The sequence below is a fragment of the Hippocampus comes genome, unplaced genomic scaffold, assembly GCF_001891065.2.
Source record: "Hippocampus comes isolate QL1 unplaced genomic scaffold, H_comes_QL1_v1.1 scaffold137, whole genome shotgun sequence".
NCBI classification, from domain to species: domain Eukaryota; kingdom Metazoa; phylum Chordata; class Actinopteri; order Syngnathiformes; family Syngnathidae; genus Hippocampus; species Hippocampus comes.
In genome coordinates, this window is record NW_017806002.1 from 853,258 (window position 1) to 871,340 (window position 18,083).

General features: G+C 40.5%; 2 protein-coding genes across 2 annotated transcripts; both read right to left on the reverse strand.

Moving 5' to 3' along the window:
- Nucleotides 1-1,603: 1,603 nt before the first annotated feature.
- On the reverse strand, nt 1,604-8,690 carry odad1 (outer dynein arm docking complex subunit 1). The gene is made up of 15 exons (XM_019892507.1): nt 8,575-8,690; nt 8,156-8,236; nt 7,796-7,892; nt 7,540-7,729; nt 6,671-6,796; nt 6,480-6,593; nt 6,304-6,371; nt 4,769-4,941; nt 4,532-4,666; nt 4,136-4,218; nt 3,887-4,055; nt 3,564-3,700; nt 2,688-2,797; nt 2,502-2,592; nt 1,604-2,398 (listed from the first exon to the last, which is right to left on the reverse strand). The coding sequence occupies exons 2-15, from the start codon at nt 8,220-8,222 to the stop codon at nt 2,303-2,305; spliced, it is 1,656 nt and encodes a 551-aa protein (XP_019748066.1). The 5' UTR covers nt 8,223-8,236; nt 8,575-8,690; the 3' UTR covers nt 1,604-2,302.
- Nucleotides 8,691-8,872: 182 nt separating this feature from the next.
- tas1r3 (taste receptor, type 1, member 3) lies at nt 8,873-15,405 on the reverse strand. Its single transcript, XM_019892391.1, has 8 exons — nt 15,203-15,405; nt 14,292-14,592; nt 13,169-13,525; nt 11,653-12,057; nt 11,364-11,567; nt 10,848-10,968; nt 9,876-10,246; nt 8,873-9,742 (listed from the first exon to the last, which is right to left on the reverse strand). Exons 1-8 carry the CDS (start codon nt 15,403-15,405, stop codon nt 9,161-9,163), a joined length of 2,544 nt encoding a protein of 847 aa, XP_019747950.1. The 3' UTR covers nt 8,873-9,160.
- Nucleotides 15,406-18,083: the final 2,678 nt, after the last annotated feature.

The following is an 18,083-nucleotide window of genomic DNA, read 5'->3' on the forward strand; positions in this document are numbered from 1 at the left end:
CCACATATCTTAGCCATACTCGAGTCCCTTTATCTTAATGCTAACAAATAATGTATGTCCTGTCTCACAGTTCTAAAGTTTGGTGTTCAAATCTTGACTTGAGTTTTCTCCTACATTCTCCCTCTTTTTCCCACATTCCACAAACATCCATGTTGGGATTGCGCAAAGAATCAAACTCTTCCATAGGTGTGAGTGTGAAGGGTTGTCTGTCTATGTAGGTGCCCTGTGAAGGGATAGACACCAGCCCTTGCAACTGCAATCAGGACAAGCTGCATAGAAAATGAAAGATTAATATTCATTTTTGAAAATGTTTATCTAAATGCAGCCAAAATTGCATAAACTAAACACAATCAACACACGGTGACGAAAACTATTGCATTGAATATCCAATTTTCATCCAAACTAATACAATACTAAAACAATCTTGTTTTATGACTTCAAAATTAGGAGTTGTGGCTTTCAATTTTTCTTCCTCGATTCAAAATTTGGCAACATTTTCCACGTTTTACTGTTTTCGACGAGAGTGGCTTACTACTGAAAAAATAAGTTTGTATTGTTTCTATTGTTGGAAGATGGTGTCAAATAATAAGGAGTAAAAACAAGGAGTGTGCATGTACATTATGTGTGTCTTTCACATCCAACTGCATGAGTTTTTGCTCTTAAAATCCACACTGGGTTCTGAACAAATTTCTAATCCAAGCATTAGAAGTGATGATTAAAGCTATGAGTTGACACCTCAATCACATTTTGATTGTTTTCCCCCCTTTTACCAATTGTCATTGTCCAAATATTTTAAAACTGTCTGTGACCTTTAAATCCCAAAAATAGTAACAGGCTTTGTGAATTGTTTCGCAATGCCGGTGGTACAAATATAGCATCCAAAAATAAATCACTGACTTGAGTTTTTCAGGAAGCTGCTGTTTGGATAAGATGACATTTCAAATGGCTGTAGAATAAAAGACCAGAATAGAGATTTCTCATACTGAGGTTGGACATAAACAGTGTATTGACTCCCATGTATGCTCCAGTGCAAAAAAACATTCACTATAGTTACTGTTATTGTTTATCTCAGTGGCGCAGCATCTTTAGTAAAATAAGAAACACGTTTTTCAAAGGTGCTAAGCTAACTTCAGCAAAGTCAAAACAAATGTGTTTTTAATTATTTTAGTCAAAAATACAGAATGTTGAGGCTGTAAAGTAATATGTTGTTGTTATGGTTATCTTCCAACAACAAGTGGTTCAACTCAATTCAGTGGTCATGAATGTCTTTATATATATATATATATATAAAATATATTTGTGTGTGTGTTTGGTGTGTGTGTGTGTGTGTGTGTGTGTGCGTGCGTGCGTGCGTGTCACGTTGAGCGCATCAAAATCAAAATCTCAGCATGTCAATTACAATGACAAAAGCTTTTTGCTGCCCCCAACCTTTGTGTTGGGGCATAGCAGCCAATGTCACGCAGTGAAACAGTGTACTTTCACAGTCTGGTCCAAAGCCAGATGGCCGTTTACAATTTAAAAAACACAGCTGGTTTCTGCAGCTCGTCTTTATAAGCTCACATTGCGATCAAGATTAGAATGAATAAAAAAAAAAAAAGCACCAAAAAAAAAAGTACGAAAATTATACTTTGAGTGTCGACACTACTTGTCAAAAGTTAGGGATATTGAGATTTTCAGGTGAAATTTCAGGAGAAAGCTAAAATGCACTATTACTTTTATAGTTAGCTTCATTTGACCCTCTCTAAACTTTTGAATGCTGTTCAATGCTTCAGTGCTTATATCACAACTATCAAACAAGGAGCTGAATGGCAAACTTCAGAGCAGGTAATGGATGCGTGAAGATCTTCAAGAATGTCCGCTTGTATTTCTTTCTGTGACACTTCCAGTCACTCTCAATTTCTGTTGTTACAATAGGTTCATCCTGAAAGTTCACGCGCAAGCCAAAGATCACTAACTTTTTGTGTGTACTGCACGTGTACAACAGAGTGTCAAACCCATGGCCCGGGGGCCAGATCCGGCCCACGAAATCAAATCAGGTGTCTGTCATGGTTCTGTTTTATATTTCAGCTCCCACTGGAGAGAAGCGCGTTTCCCTCCAGCAGGCGCACCTGTCACCAATCTCCCGCGTTAACCAGCTGCCTATAACCAGTCTGGTGTTCTGTTAATAAATATTTGTTATCAACTCTTATCTCTGAATACGTTTGTGGAATCCAATTCTGTTCTTGAGCATTCCAGACACCCCTGGTATACAAGCTACATTAGAAATGACCTCTTCATCAGACCTGACATAGGGATCTACCACTCAGATCTGTGCCGTCACTGTTTCCTCTTGAATCCGTGGACTCGTTTTGAAGATTTTTGTTGCCAACTTCAAGCCTGAATTCTCTCTTTGCGTAACCTGGAAGGAAAATGAAGACCATCGCATACAATATAACCGGTTTCTAAGTAACACAGACTGTTTAAAAAAAAAAAAACGGTTTAAAAAAAAAAATCTGACTCACCCCTTCCAATATTCTTCTGCGGAGTTCCCCCTGAGAGAGCGGCCGCTCTTCCTCATCCGCGACAAGCAAGTCGTCCGGGTCACAATCCACACTAGGGAGGTCAGAAAACACATCCATCAGCACAAAGCCTATAAATGAAACGTGCACAAAATGTTAAATGATCTCATTTTAAATAAAAATGTAAACCTCTGGACTGAAGGTTGAATGGTAATATTCTCCTGGAGTGTCTTTGGGTTTTGGCCAAAAAGAAATTTGGGCAGATTGGGATTGGATGGGTGGTAGTCTTTGCCAGTTTCCTGTAATTGTAAATAAAACAATAGTTATACTGTGCAAGTGTGCAGAGTGGTGATTTTGTACGAAAAAGGGTGGGGCGTAAAACACATAATGGGAAACTGACAGTATTTTCTCGAAGCGTCCAATTACTATACATAAACATTTATTTCGACTTCCTGCTTGATTCTGAGTGTGATTGGCATTGTTTTGGATGTGTGTGAATATTATTCCACGAAACCCTGACTGTGGATAGAATGGTGAAGAATGACGCACGCATGCACGGCCACCCCTCACGAGCCATCTCACTGAAAAATTTCTGCCCGTGTCCTGCAAGTTGTTGTCTGTCTCTCAATATGCTGTGTGATGGACACCCAACCAAACCAGAGTATAGTCTGCCCTTTCCCCGAAGTCAGCTAGGATACTGTCGGCCCGAGCTCCCTGTGACCGACAGTGTGAAAAACACATGTAGAAAACGGATGGACAATAATACAAATAAAGTAATGTATAAAAAGTATTGTTTCGTTTAATTTCAATTTTTCTAACGTCAATTATTTAAAATAATTTAAAAAAATTATTTTTGTTTTTGTATTTTGTTTTGCTTTTCTGTTCAACATCATACTTTGGCCTTGTTAATTGTTGCTGTATAGGCAGAGTTTCTTGGGCTTGAACTCCCCAAAAGCCTATGAAAAAAAAACTAACATATGACAGTCACGGTCACTGGGCTGTTTGAATGACAAAGTATGGTTCCTTCACACACATTAATTTCACACTTTCACACATTCGTGTTACCTTGTTATCGAGGAATGCCTGTATGGTGAGGAGCTGGTTGGTCTTCTGCTCCACCAAACCCAAGTAGGGCATAATATTGGTGTCACTGATGGAGTCCTCCATGTCACACTCCACTTTAGAGACAATACAGCTCACTCCTGTGAGAATCAAACAAGACTCTTTCCTACTCTGTATTACATAAGTGCATATTCACTGGCCACATTATTAGGTACACATGCAGGTTCAAGTTTAAGCCATTGCTGTATTGATATCTACAGGGGACGCCAGACCTGTTTTAACCTCCTCCAGCACTTGTGTGATGATATCTACGGGGGACGCCAGACCTGTTTTAACCTCCTCCAGCACTTTGCTTAAGACGGCAGCACGGTTTTCAAAGTCCTCAGTTTGCGACTCGGCGTCTTTCTGCCGTGCATCGATGTCCCTCAGCGAAGCGTGATGGTCCTGCTCTTGTCGCAAACCTCTCATTTGAAATTGCTCCATCTCTCTCTGGATCTGTATTTGAAACACATTGGATGATGTGGAGTTACACGCATATGGTGTGGTGGTGTGCCATGCTTTGAGACACAGCTCACCTGGCTGATTTGATCCCGCAGAACCTCAGCTTCATTGTTTTGCTCATTTACAAAGTTGAAAAGTGCAAAGTTACGGTCTTCACCTGCACAAAGAAACAGCAAAATACCCGGTGAAATATGCAAAATACATGACACAAGCGGTATCAACATTTTAAAAGTCACCAAAGTATTAGAAACAGCTAGCAATATGATGCAGTCCAGTTTTACACTACTGTAAACAATGAAAAATAAATTAAATATTTGAACCCCAGAAAACTAATGCATTACATTACAGAACTTTTGGCTCATGTCAAAGTAACCAAATAGGGTTCCTTGCTTGAGTGAGTGCTACAAATATGCCCTGATCACATCTGGCTCTCGACTCAACAGTATAGTAGAAGCTGACGTGAGACATACCTTGGATGAAACTGCTGACAAGCAATTCTGGGTCAGCCTCTCCTGTCACAGACTGAATTCTCTGGAAAAACGCCTCCAAGTCGTCTGGCGACTCCTCACTCAAGTCTTTAGTTCCCTGCTCCTGCAGACCTAAGACTGATTGATGCAACAACAAAAAAAGTTAGATGAGAAGACACAACGAGGGAGAGTGATAGGCAAACTTTCACAGCATCGTTTCAAATACTGTATATCTCTGACCTTGCTCTGTCACATCCTGGCCCATCTTCTCATTGTATTTGGTGGTGATAAAGTCTCTGAGGCCAGACTCATGTGAAATAACCCTCTCCAGCTCCCTCATCTCTGTGTTGTACTGGGCAAGCTCCTTCTCTGCTTTCTCTCGCATCATCGCCAACTTGGACTGAGCCTCCACTCTAAATGCACGAAATATGACCACGATTATCACATCGTGTGTGTTTGTTATGCATAGTCATAAATAAGGGCTGAGTTGGAGTCCATGTGGGACCCAGCAAGGTTCAGTCCAACAGGGGTAGGAAAAATTATGTGTGTAATAATAAAATAGTAATGTATTCTCATTTTTAAATTGCATACTTTTAATTAGTTATGATAAATGAACCAATTACAGTATGCAGTGTCAAAAATAGTTTGTTAATAATGAATTTCAGTGACGTGGTTATAAAATTACCCATGCATCTGGCATCATAGTCTGGTGTTTCGAACAAACAAATGAATGCCAAAATCGATATACAATTTGAGGCGTTATAATTACCAGTCATGTATTGGAGCATAGCAGTGGTGAATGGAAGGACTCCCGGTTCAAGATGGCGGCTCTGTCGTCATTCCCTCAACTACCTGAGGCTCACTTTACATTCAAAATAATTGGTGTGTTCAATTTAATCAATTCTATTTTGTCAAGTATTTGAACAAAATAAAATCATATGGATGCAGATACGTTTTTTGAAGTAGATAATCTAATTGTGATTAAATAAAATGGAGTACATTCGACAAAACGTTTTTGTTTTTTCAGTGTAGTGGTTAGCTTCAGTATGTCTATAGCTCTGCGCTACTTCTACCATTGGGCCAATGGAGCACAACACTGCCACATGCTGGCAATGGCAAGGTACTTTCTTGACCCCATTGTGCTTTCCCACTTTTCTGGCCAATCAGAAAGACTAAATATGTTACACATATGAATTAAGTGTAATAGCCAGTTGAACATCAACATGTGCAGTACATGTGTGATACAACATGTATGTTTGGCACTGCAAAGACAAACAGCAATGTTGGTCGTGTGAGTGCAACTGCTTGCATTGGTTATTTATGTAATGCAATGCCTGTTTTTCCTTCTCACAGGAAAAATGCAAATTCATTTTTTTCATGAATTTGAATGAACTCATTGACATTATTGGATTGAAAAAAAAATCGATATAAATGTCAGCAAGACGATTCGGAGGGGTGGGAAATATCGTGACACAAAACCAGTTCCAGTATTTGCACCTTTGTCCCCTTCTCACTGGAAAAATGCAAATTCATTTTTTTCATGAATTTTAATGATGAACTCATTGACATTACTGGATTGAAAAAAAATCGATATAAATGTCACCAAGACGATTCGGAGGGGTGGAAAATATCGTGACACAAAACCAGTTCCAGTATTTGCACCTTTGTCCCGATGCCAAATATATATTCCAAAAGAAGTGTTTGCATGGCCTTGGTGCCATTCCTTGGTATACTTTCTATCAAACAAAGTTTGTAGTAAATCTAAAAACTTGTACCTTGCATCGTGAGCTGCAGTCGACAGATTGATTGCTTGACCAGTCTTCTTCCTGACATCCTGGAGCTCCTGCGGCAAGCAACCAATTATAACTAAGAGCCAGGGAAGATAGTGTTTTATTTAACACCTGTGTTGCTAGGATGCTGCAGGTCCTAGGAAATATGCTGAGATGTTCACCTGGATCAGCCTGTCTTGCAGCCGCTGGAAACGAACACGCTCAATATGAAGAGTCTGCAGCTCCTCCCGGAGGTGGCTGTTCTTGGTCAGCTGCTCATTAAATCGGGTTAAGGCCTAAGGAGACACATCTGAGTTGGTATTTTTATGCTAATATGTAAAGGCACACAGCTAATTTGATATTTGATATTCACTCCTTGCAGTTTGTTCTCCATTGTGCGTATGGCCTCCTGATTCCGCCTGTGGGCAGACCTTTGGGTGTCACTTGTGTTGGCATTCCCTTTCCTCAGCTCTTTCAGCTTAAACTCCATGTTTGAAATCTGCCCACATGACACACAAAATACAATCTGACTTAAGGGAGACAATTTATGCATTCCTCATAATTTAAAATAGTTCTTAGGTGTAAAAAGCTCTAAACATCAAAAAGCACACTGTTCACCATCTTTTTCTAGCCTCAGGGAAACAAATCTGTTTTGAGAGGGCGGTCATGTCTTATGTTACCTGTGCTGCGAGGACTACGTGAAGTACGGTAAGTTTGTTACAAGTGGCGGAACCACATTGTGAGCCCTAATTAAAAAAAGCAAGTGTGAAATGTGAATCAAATGAATGAAACAAGTACAAAAAAAGCCTCAATTGTATTTTCACGTATGGAGGCAGAACTTCATCACCAAGCGACAGAATTACATCTTGTCAATTAGTACGCATACACATATTGCAAAAAAACAAATACCCTCTCCCACCAATCAAGAATGTGCTGCTTCTCATCATTAATCACACTTTGATCAGCTTTTGGCTCTGTCATGAAAGTGTTTCATAGTTGTTCGCCTGTCGTTTCGAAATGGCTCCGGATCTTCGCCTATCCTCACATCGCAGTCATGGGCGGAAGAAATCAGTGTGTATATTTAAATTTGTTTTTTTTCTGTGTGTGTTTGTGTATTATGTAGCTTTGCCGTACCATTCGGTCAAAGTTGTACTTACACAGGCAGCTCGGGAAAATGTGACTTAATTGTTTAATCACTCGTGACAGGTGAATAAGCACCCCAGAAACTCAACTGTCATTCACCTCTTTTTGCAGCTCTTTTTGATGTTGCATTTCCTTCTCCAGCTCCCCCTCCAGGAGGTCTCTCTGCTCCAGCAGCACTTGAAGGCTCTCTGCATCCCTTTTGTCCTTCTTTTGACGGGACAAGCTCTTATAAGCACCAAGCTTATGCCGAAGCTCCTCCTGCTCGGCAGTCAGCTTCTCTATCTCCTGCCTTTCAACACAAACACAGAGTCATTTGGATGGAAAAAAAAAACCACTGATGAAGTTTTCTTCTCACTGTTGTTTGCGCATTTGCTGCCGGGCCTGAATGCTGTAGGCTTGTCTGTCTGCATCCAAGATCCGGTAGTGTCTCAGCAGCTTAGATTTCTCTAATTCTGTTGAAAAAAATGACACACAAGTTTCTGCACACATATTCAAAGTGGATCTTGTCGTGAGGAACACACATGAACACCAGCAGTCGCCTTTATAAAGTACAGTACTGCTCCACTATTCAGTGAGATTTCATCCAAGAGTTGTGTCAAAATGTACATTTTAAAATAACAAATGACTTTAACGGCTCTTGTATTAGATATCATTGTGCAAGGGTATGTAATGCTGTGACCTGAGAAATGTTCTTCTATATTTAGCTCAGTATTACCTGTACCATCAGCATCTACATCACTACTGTCTGAGCGGCCACTTCTGGTTGCTCTTCCCCTGGACATGTTTACACAGTACTCTAAAGGACACAAATGGTTGAAAACATTAACTCATTCTATTAAAAACACAGTGAGGTCGCCGTCTTGTTTTCCTTTTCATATTTGAATTTACCGGGTGTTTATCTTGTATGGTATGGCGGTATCGGTATGACGTTAATATTACCCAGGATACATATTTGAATTTACCGGGTGTTGATCTTCAAGTATGATATGGCGGTATCGGTATGACGTTAATATTACCCAGGTAAAAAAAGCTAATTAGTGTGGGTAGCTACAAACGGTATTACTAAAATACTCGGTTAAAAATCACGCTAACTGTAAGGGTGTTCGTTTGATACTCGAATAGAAGTAATCTTACCCGATTAAAAAAAAAAGTGAAAACCCGGGTCGTATTCTCAGTAGAATTTTCCTTGTGGAGAGCTGAAACTTGAGTTGTTAGTAACTGTCGCTAAGTTGCTTGAAACTTCATTTCCCAGCAAGCACTGCGCGAGCAGCAAGCACCAATTTGGTGGGTGAGCTTTTTAACTCGACCATTATACTTATTTTGTATTTTTTGTTGCACTGTCAATCTGTATTTTGACTCATATTTTGGAAAAAAATGGTTAAAAAATATTCACATTCACAACTACACCAAATGAGGATTTATTTGTGCCAGATCCACGCAGTAATGGAGTGGACAAACGTTGTAGGCTCCATGCGAAATTGATAAAGCAGCCCGTACACGTTTTGTTAAGATGTGAACTGTGTCAAACAAGCAAAATCAAAGAACAGCCTGTTTGTTTTAGCCCACGTGATGTGAATAAAATACCTCACTGTATGTATGATGTGATCATCGATATATTTCACACATTGACAAAGTGGACACAAAGGGCTACAGTAACATTAATATTAATGCAATTGCCACATACAAATAGATGTTATTACAAATGTGGAATACAGTGCTGTTAATGGGCTTGCTGAGGCTGTGGGTCCTCATTCGCTGGCATTGCACCCTCCAAAAAAGTGCAGAAAAACTCCAAGGTATTGAGCTCCGGCTTCCTCAACAATAGGTAACATTTTGGGAAATAGTAGGCTGCCACTAGTCCAAAGTTGCTGACCATATTAAAGGAAATCAGAATAGTATACCTGTTCCTTTCATTCATACCCATATAGATGGGAATAAATGTCACCCAAATCATGCAGTAGATTAGAGTTGAAAAGGTGATGTCCCGGGCAAGGTAGTACTGATGTGGAGGTTTTGTTGCCATGAAGGTGCACATGAATGACATAAGGGCCATTAAAACGTTGAGGCCTTGCATCAAGGCCAGTCCGACCATCGGTATCACCGGACATGACAAGAAAGCCCTCAGGAAATTTATTTCCATGTGGGCCACATGCTCCGACAGTGAGGGCCCTTCTTGGATGAACCAGCCGCAGAAACCGGCCTGTACGGCACAGCAGATGATCAAAAACAGCCAGCAAGCAGGACCTCGAAGTGTCTGTAGGTGAGAGGCAGCCTTGTCGTGGAACTCTGCTATTATGAATATCTGCGTTGGGAAACAAGCGAAAATAGAATTTTTTTTCAGTTCCAGTACAGTAAATATAATTTTTTTGTGATGGATGTGTTCATTGTTGAAAGTTCCACTGTGCAATATAACTTAATGTCATTTTTCACATCACCTGTAGTGAAATGGCTGCGATAACAGAGAGGGCAATGGTTTGGAAAATGGAGATGAGGGGCAGCTGAAGGTGACACAGCGCGTCACCTGGCTGACCCAGGAAGAGCGCCAGGCTGAGGCAAGCTCCCATCAGGCTGAAAAGCACAACAAAAGCCAAAGGTCCGCCGGAGGCCGCTACCATGGGGGTCCGCCAGTGCCGCAGGAGCACGACAGCCACGCCGACCTGACACAGCAGCAGCAGTGCCCCGCCCAGTGCCAGATGAAGTGCGGCAGGTTTGTCCCAGGACAAGACATCAAAGGTTGGTTCAGTGCAGTTTGTGCTCAGAGTGTGTGACCATTGGCCTTTTGGGCATGGGGTACACTGGATGTCTTCTAGGTATTGGAAAGCATAAAAAGGAAACCCTCAGACATCAAGTTGCAGCGGAAACAAATTCCTTGACATGTCAACATGAGCAACAATTCTGCTTTATTTCCCTCAAATGTAGACAACAAGGCTATCGTGTTTATTGAATTTATTCCTAACATGTAATGAAATAAAAGCAATTGACCTCAACCCTTAAGTTACCTTATCCGCTTGCACTGCAATATTGACTAATACAGTATTGTACAGACCGCTCCCATACTTCCAAACATTCAACTTTCAAACATTTGGTACATTTTTTTTCTACAATACCTCCACAAGTCCCAAGTTTTGAGTTGCACACCATTAGTGTAGTATGACCTTTTGACACATCATGCGAGGCAGCATATATTTGTTATATTCCATTAAACTTAAAATGTATTATCCAAATTAAGTATTGCAATTTATCTGTCAAAATATCCAACCTGGTTTAAGAAAAAAACAGAGAGAAGCAGGTTTTGCTCCATCTTAGATTCATGAAGTGGGAATCATTGATCCTCATTAAAAAGAATGAGTTGAGTTGTATTTTAGCTTAATCGTTTCAAAGAATTATTTGAGAGGCAAAAATATTACCTTTATTGGCCTGATAAGTGCCCGGCAGACAGTCAATGCAATCAAAACAGCACGAATGAAAGCCTTTGACTCTGCGGACTTGGCCGATCCCACATGCCGCTGAACAGGTGGACTCCGGGACCTGCAAAAGTGATGGCATTGCAGTTTTGTGTGTGTGTTTTACTTAAAGGGGAGATTTTATGGGAAATGTACTTTTTAAATGCTTGTACACAAATATTTGGATCTCTGGAGTGTGAAATGAAACAATCAAGTAAATCTTTCGTCATTTGTTTGGTTCTAAAAATGTGCTTGAAAGCGAGCCATTCTAAATTTTGCCAGATTGTGATGCAGCGTGTCATTTGCATAATATCGCCCATGACCTGACAACTAGGCTGGGTGAAGAGCCACTATTTTTTTCAAGCAATCCCCTAGATTTCAATGTTTGGCGCAAATGTACGGGAGACGTTAATGTTTGGCATTGTGTCCTCTCTATGTGCCACATACATATGTCCTCTGCAAGTGTTTGTTTTGAATTACCTGTGAGTTTTCAGTGTGCCATTTGATAAGAGACTTGTTGATGGACAGGTCTTCATCAAAGCTTCCAACAACTCTAAAATCCAAATGTGAATCGGTCCAGATCCACTCGATGACGCCGTAACCCATGTTGGGGTTCCCGCTACTGTCAAAGACTAAATGTTTCCCATTAATATCAAAAGATGTGTTCTGCAACACTCGTAGCAACTGCAAAAGAAAGGAGAATAATTAATAAAAATCATGAATGAGTTATTTAGGGGCAATAATTTGTTGGTATCAAAACCAGGTTCACCTTCCAAGGAAGAATTCTGGTCTCGGCATCCCATTTGCAGGTGGTGGTGTTACATCCCAACATGTTGTGCAATGACTGTGCAACACTATAGATGGCGGCATACACACTAAAAGACGCTCTCTGCACTGCAGCGTTCATGACTAAGCTCATGTTTGCAGGCGATAAGTTCCAACATTTCGGACAGGGATCGTTGAGCTTCTGTGCATCAGAGGACGTTTTCTTCTCCTCGCTCAGTTTTGTAAAGAGCGCCTCCGTGTATGCTGGTAGCAGATCCAGGGTTTGCGTTTTGTAGGTGAATCCGATGATGGTACCGATGGTTTGGATGTCGGGGATGGATGTCAGGCGATTGTGAACGACCCAACTTGCGCTGGCGATCCACACGCCCTTTATTTTCCTCTTGATAACCTGTGAATGATGGCTACAAAATGTAACCCTTTCATATGTCAGTTCGTACTATGGGTAGTTGTGCAAAAAAAAAAAAAAAAATAATAATAAGTCAATTCAAAAGATCATGACAAACCACATTTAAAGTGCCGGTAAATACTGTAAGTCATTAAATAAAGACAAATATCAATAATTAAAAGCGAATGCCATGAAATACAGAAATGTAAAGAAAAGAATTAAAAATTATTTATTTTAAATAAGTAAATATGCCATATAGATGTAAAAATGAAAGTTGAAATAAATACATTCAGTTGATTATATTGGTTCAATATTATGGAGCCCCTAAAGTGACAGGTGGGGTAGGGTGGGGTGCAAATATGTTTCTCATCATGATGAAAACGTTTCTAGTCCGAACAAGAAAATGTTTTCTTCGAATGAGAAAGTCTGAAAAGATGTGAGGCTCCATCCAAATCTTGTTAGCAGTTTTAAAACTGCTAACTCCCCTGTAACCCTTTCAGGGACAGCGGTGACTACAGTAAACAGCTTACCATGTTATCAGGTTACAGGGTGCATGACAGGGTTAAATTACCGTAATTAATTAATTTATATTTAATAATGTCAATGCCCTTATATTCATTTATTTTGGTCACCAAGAACCCTCCGGATATGACAACTGCCCTCAAAGTTTTGTTTTTATGATTCATCAGCTATGAGAAAAATTGTATTCATTTTTTTTCCAAGCTGTTGATGACACGTCTACATGCATTTGGGTAAACGTTTGAAACACAGGGACGGGTGGGGGCAGTGATATGAAGTAAGGTATGAAATATGTTCTGAACAAAACAAAAGAATAAAAAATTGTCAAAGTCGTGGTGTCCCAGTTGTACGTGTCACTGCAGTTGGTGCGAGCGTCTGGTCACATTTACTGCCACCCACCAGGCCAGAAGTGTAGCAGTGTAGAAAGAACATCTATGTCCAGTGGGTGGCAGAATAACACTAGCATCCACTGCAGTCACTGATGCACTTTACTATCGAGACTCATTCATATACAAGTTGGAGAAAACTGATTTTGAAAAGGAACGGGTAGTGTATCATTATAGGTGCCTGTATGTTTTGCATGATCATAACTTGCCTCTTTAAAGAAGACCTCAGCTGGGTCTGGAAGAGAAAAGACCAACACCACTTTGACATTGGTGGCTTGGATGTTGTCGACAATATTTTTGACCGCTTTCACAGGGTCAGTGTAGACTGGAATCATGCCCTGGTAGGCCACGCATGTCGACGTGGTCTCGGCTTTTTTGGTGAACTCTTGTGCGCCTTGTTGGCCGTACTCTTCGTCGCTGCCCACTACCGCCACCCAGTTCCATGAGAACTCCTTCAGAAGAAGCACGATGGCGTTAACCTGCCATGTGTCACTGGGTACCGTGCGGAAGAAGGACGGGTAGACTCGCTTGTCGCTGAATTTGTCGCTGGTGGCGCCAAAGCTGATCTGAAGTGGAAACAGTCATATGATGGCACTTTCAGTATGAATCAAATTTTCCAACATGATCTGAACTTGTAGTTTATATCACAATATATATATATAGTAAAAAAAAAAACAATTGGGTTGATGTACGACTAAAGTTTTTTTCATCATGATTATTCTTAGGGGAAATAAATCCCAATTTTAAGGACGTTTTATTCATCAAATTTTAAAGCAGTTTATTATATTTCAAATTTACATGTGGTAGTAGTTGTAACTGTAATCCAACTCTCTCTCTCTCTCTCTCTCTCTCTCTTTCTCTCTCTCTCTCTCTCTCTCTCTCACAACAATATTTAACTACCGGTATATTTAGAATTTCACATACACCTGTGGATAGAATACGTGATGTTTGGAATGCATGTAAGCTTTCACAGCACAAATGATTGCAGCGCAGCTATGGTTCAAGTACTTTCTGCCATGGTCGCTTTGTGTGCGGTGGGCCTTAGCAGCATGTAATTTGGTAGTCGCGTTGCTCATGAGTTGACCCACATAATGGTCTCGAAAGGGCTTGCCACAAAGGACCCTAGGAAGGCTGCCATTTTGGTTTGAAGCGGCCTTTTTAGGGTCATTAAAATGCCTACTTGTGGAAAATTTTAGGTGTCATCATTTTATTTGGGAGGAGCACAGAAGCAAATTTTGGGCCTGTTTATCACTGTGTATGTAAGATTACTGCACTGCATCATATTGAGCTACTTCAACACAGTTCAAAGAGAATGTCGATGAGGAACCAAACCTGCGGCATCAGAAAGAATCCCAGAACTTTTCCAATGACTGACACCATTTCAGAGTTGAAGGGTCCAATCACAGCAACCACGCTGGTCTCGTAGTCAGTGTAGTTGCACTCCACAGACAGCTCGCCGCTATTTTTTGCAGTCAGGAAAGAGATAGTGGGCCTTACAACAACAGCGGTCTGTTTGCACGTGTCATGGATTTCATAACCCAGCTTGATGCCGGGGAGCAGCGCTTGGTTGGCGTTGACGTCGTCCACCGTATATTTCATCACCACTGCCAGTCCCAGTTCGAGCTCATTCAAACTGGGAAGAAGGCAAATCAAACGCCTTTTTATAATCCCTATAAAGTCCTTTAAATATTGACCCCCAACACCAAATTGCTGGCTTCCCCCGAACAAACTAATTTAAACTTGCCAAGCTTTTAGAGCCATGCCAGCCTGAAATATACATTACCGGTATACAAAATATATCATTACAAAACTAATGAAAATGCCATTTTTGATCCCACTCTTAACGTATAACAATAATAACAATTGTTATTTGCTCCTAATTGTCCACCAGATGCTGCTATTTTTCCAGCACAATTTTACCTGTTACAGTTTTATTCAAGGGTGCCTTGCTCCTGGAACGATGAGTATGAATCATGGATCAATGTATGCAAAAAGAAAGTGATTGCGTATGTGCCTGACATCTTCAACCATTTTTTTTCTTCGACGTCCACGCTCTGCACTCCCAACAATTTCATTAAGAAACAGCTAAAATCCCTCAAACAAGACAAGCAGATAGATTTCAGGCTGAAATTCTGCCAGAGATGAACATTTTAAAAATAAATAAAAATGTATGGCACGATATCTCCTCAGGCTCTCTTAAGTGGTAATCATAGGAAGCTGCATGTATTATGCCAGCCGAATACCTTTCACAGCTGATGTCGTTCGGCTCGGTCCTTTGGCTGAGGTTGCTGGTCAGCTGGTTGATGGAGAAGAGGCCACCCAGCATAATATCTCCAGATAAATTGAACAGGCTCGTGGAAATGTTCTGAAACCATGCAGGTGAAGTCACGCAACACGCCAGCCTCAACGTGCAGAACAGGACCAGCAGATTCAAAGATACAGCCATGTTTCTTATAAGCAGTGTCGAATGAGGCTGCAGGGATGAGCTCAGCACTTGCAGGTGTACCATGCAACCTTCTGGGATGCAAATTCACCTGTAAGATGAGTTGTAGCATTGTCCCCTCCTTTTTAACAGGAAGTATTAGGTGAGGTCGTAAAGTGGTTGTCTGGCAAACTAAAGGTTGCTGGTTCTACCCCCTAACTCCTAAGCAACACGGTAAATTTTATTTCAGAAAATACTGAACAACTGGTTGAGTCCTGGACCTGCGAGTGATGAAATTAATGAGTTTTTCAAGAAAGATTTGAAATACAGTTACTATATGTTTGCAGTCAACATTCAAAAATTAGGTCAAACGCTCGTTTCAATCAGTTTATTGCCAATCCCAGTTAAAGGTTACTGTCCAACTAAACATAAAATAAGGAGAATTAGGAATGTATTGAAAACAATCATATAACTTTGACTGTGAAAAACCCGCTAGCTTAATGCTAACACGAATGTAAAACCTCATACGTAAGATAAATAGTATCAATGTCGCAGTGTGTTAACCCTTTAAGCAATGGATATTTGTCCACAAACAGTGCAGCAAAACATGTAGACTGACAATATAAACAACCCTCACATGCATGTATTATTTATCCTTTATGAAAAACAACTACTATCTTGTTCTTTCCAGAAACATCAATTCCACACAAACCACTGAATTGCAAACGATTGAGCAATCGATTTACTATGCCCATTTCTAGTTAAAATTTGTCACGTGGCATCACGTATGCCAGCATCCCCAATAATTGTGTGAATATGTGCCCAGGGACAATCATAGAACGACTGTTGCTTTTGTTTATACAGCCGGTGCTCAAATCTCCACCACATTTTCCTAACATTTGTTTGTGGTTTGTTGTTGATTCTCTTCTCTCCCGAGAGATGAGCACAAGATTTTATTTTGAAATTACACACGTGACTATGCATCGTAGCCAATTACTGAAATGAGATTCCTGTCGAAAAAGCAAAAAACTACAACAGAACAAATCAGGGCCGTGAAATAATGCAAATGTATTTGGAATGTCTTCTTCAATTTATTTTGTTTTGTCTTTCCTTTATTGTCTTGCTTTGCATGAATGTTTGCATGTAATGCTCAGCCTTGCAAGCAAAGTGATACATTTCCTCCCAGTAAATTTACATAGATACACACAAGACATAGTTTGTTCTTCGAATAACCATATGCTTCCTCTATTTTTTTTAATCACCCCAAGTATTCATAGTCATGGAGTTTATTTTTTTTTTTGTTAATTTCATTTTCTCCAAGAAATTGCTGCGTGTCCTCACCTGCGCACTTGTGACATGTGATTGCAGTGTTTGCAAACAACCATCATGGTTTTTAATCATGTACCTTTTCGGCTGCTTTGAAGCTGTATCAGCTCCAGGAAGGGCTTATTCAGAGGTATTCTACTCGCTATCTCATTTTGGTATCTTGACGTAAGCCCGGTGATGAAATTCAATGATTTTCTTTGGTGCAACTTGTCTGTTCTTTTCTCCTACTGCATTGTAAACCATGAACCACAAATGGCTCAAGCCTTTAATTTATGTGCAGAAACAGTTTTCATTGCTCATCAACTTTTGCTGCCACGGTCCACATGTCTCAAACTGAATGCAAACCTAAACAATTACACATCTCCCTAATGTTTTGTAAAGAATTTTCCCACCCTGAAATTTCAACATAATTGAAATGTTAAACTTTCACTCATTTTGGTTTTAATCTCAAACTAAAAGTGCAGGGAGTTACGTGGGTCAGAAGCATCTATTATAAAATTAAGTGAAATTTTAAATCTCTTACCAGAGGACAGCTTGCAAACATTGCATGATGAACCCCAGAAAACAGGTGAGCTGTGATGTAATTACCAGAGCCCTTTGACACTGTGATGTCATTTTCAGGCGACAGCAAGAAGCAGAACGGCCGCCCTTTGAAATGAATAAAAACGGGTGGATCTTGCTGCTTAAATCATATTCCACAAATGCAATATTAATCAGAATACCGTGATTAGACTAGTGGGAGCACACAGAAAGTATCACGGTGGGATCTTGCTGTATAGAACTCAGCCACTAGGTGTCAGATGTGTGTTTTATATCTGCTTCACCTGCAGAGTTCACACACACTTTGCTGGTAAATTTCTTGGCTTAAAAAAAAAAACAATCAAAAACATATAGCTGGTAAATATATATTTGAATAAAAGCTGCAGGCCTGGTGCTGCAAATACCAGCCAAAAGTTGGTGCGGCTGTGCCTGTGTGGCCATGCAGGTACACGGTGTGGCGATCTGATAAGAGATAATCACCTTGAATCTGAAAAAAACATGTTTTGCCGTGCTGGTCTCTGATTGTATACACTTCCATGCGTTAACCTGCTAAAGAGGCAAAATGATTGCGCAACACATCTCAGATTGAGAGCACATTGATGTTCTATTGCAAAAAGGTAACACGGATCTACTTCGGTCTTCCCAGAATGTGTCCTTCCATGAGAAACAACTAGGAATACCAACTATTCTCTCTTTCTCTCTCTCTGGCTTCCTTTTACCCCTCTTTCCTGTCATTACTCCCCCCCCCCTCCCCCCCCGCCACACACACACACACACTGCCCGCCTAGTGGCCGGATCAGACTCGCTCTCTAATCTCCATCGCTGCCTTGAGAAAC

Excerpts from the sequence above, each read along its gene's own strand:
- tas1r3 (XM_019892391.1), bottom strand. The coding sequence starts at position 15,405 with ATGGCTGTATCTTTGAATCTGCTGGTCCTGTTCTGCACGTTGAGGCTG. Across the intron at positions 11,568-11,652 it reads CCAGAATTCTTCCTTGGAAG|TTGCTACGAGTGTTGCAGAA; the intron begins GTGAACCTGGTT and ends TTTCTTTTGCAG. Across the intron at positions 10,247-10,847 it reads CACTTATCAGGCCAATAAAG|AAGACATCCAGTGTACCCCA; the intron begins GTAATATTTTTG and ends TCCAATACCTAG.
- odad1 (XM_019892507.1), bottom strand. The coding sequence starts at position 8,222 with ATGTCCAGGGGAAGAGCAACCAGAAGTGGCCGCTCAGACAGTAGTGAT. Across the intron at positions 7,893-8,155 it reads TGTAGATGCTGATGGTACAG|AATTAGAGAAATCTAAGCTG; the intron begins GTAATACTGAGC and ends TTTTTTCAACAG. Across the intron at positions 3,701-3,886 it reads GCTGGAGGAGGTTAAAACAG|GAGTGAGCTGTATTGTCTCT; the intron begins GTCTGGCGTCCC and ends TGATTCTCACAG.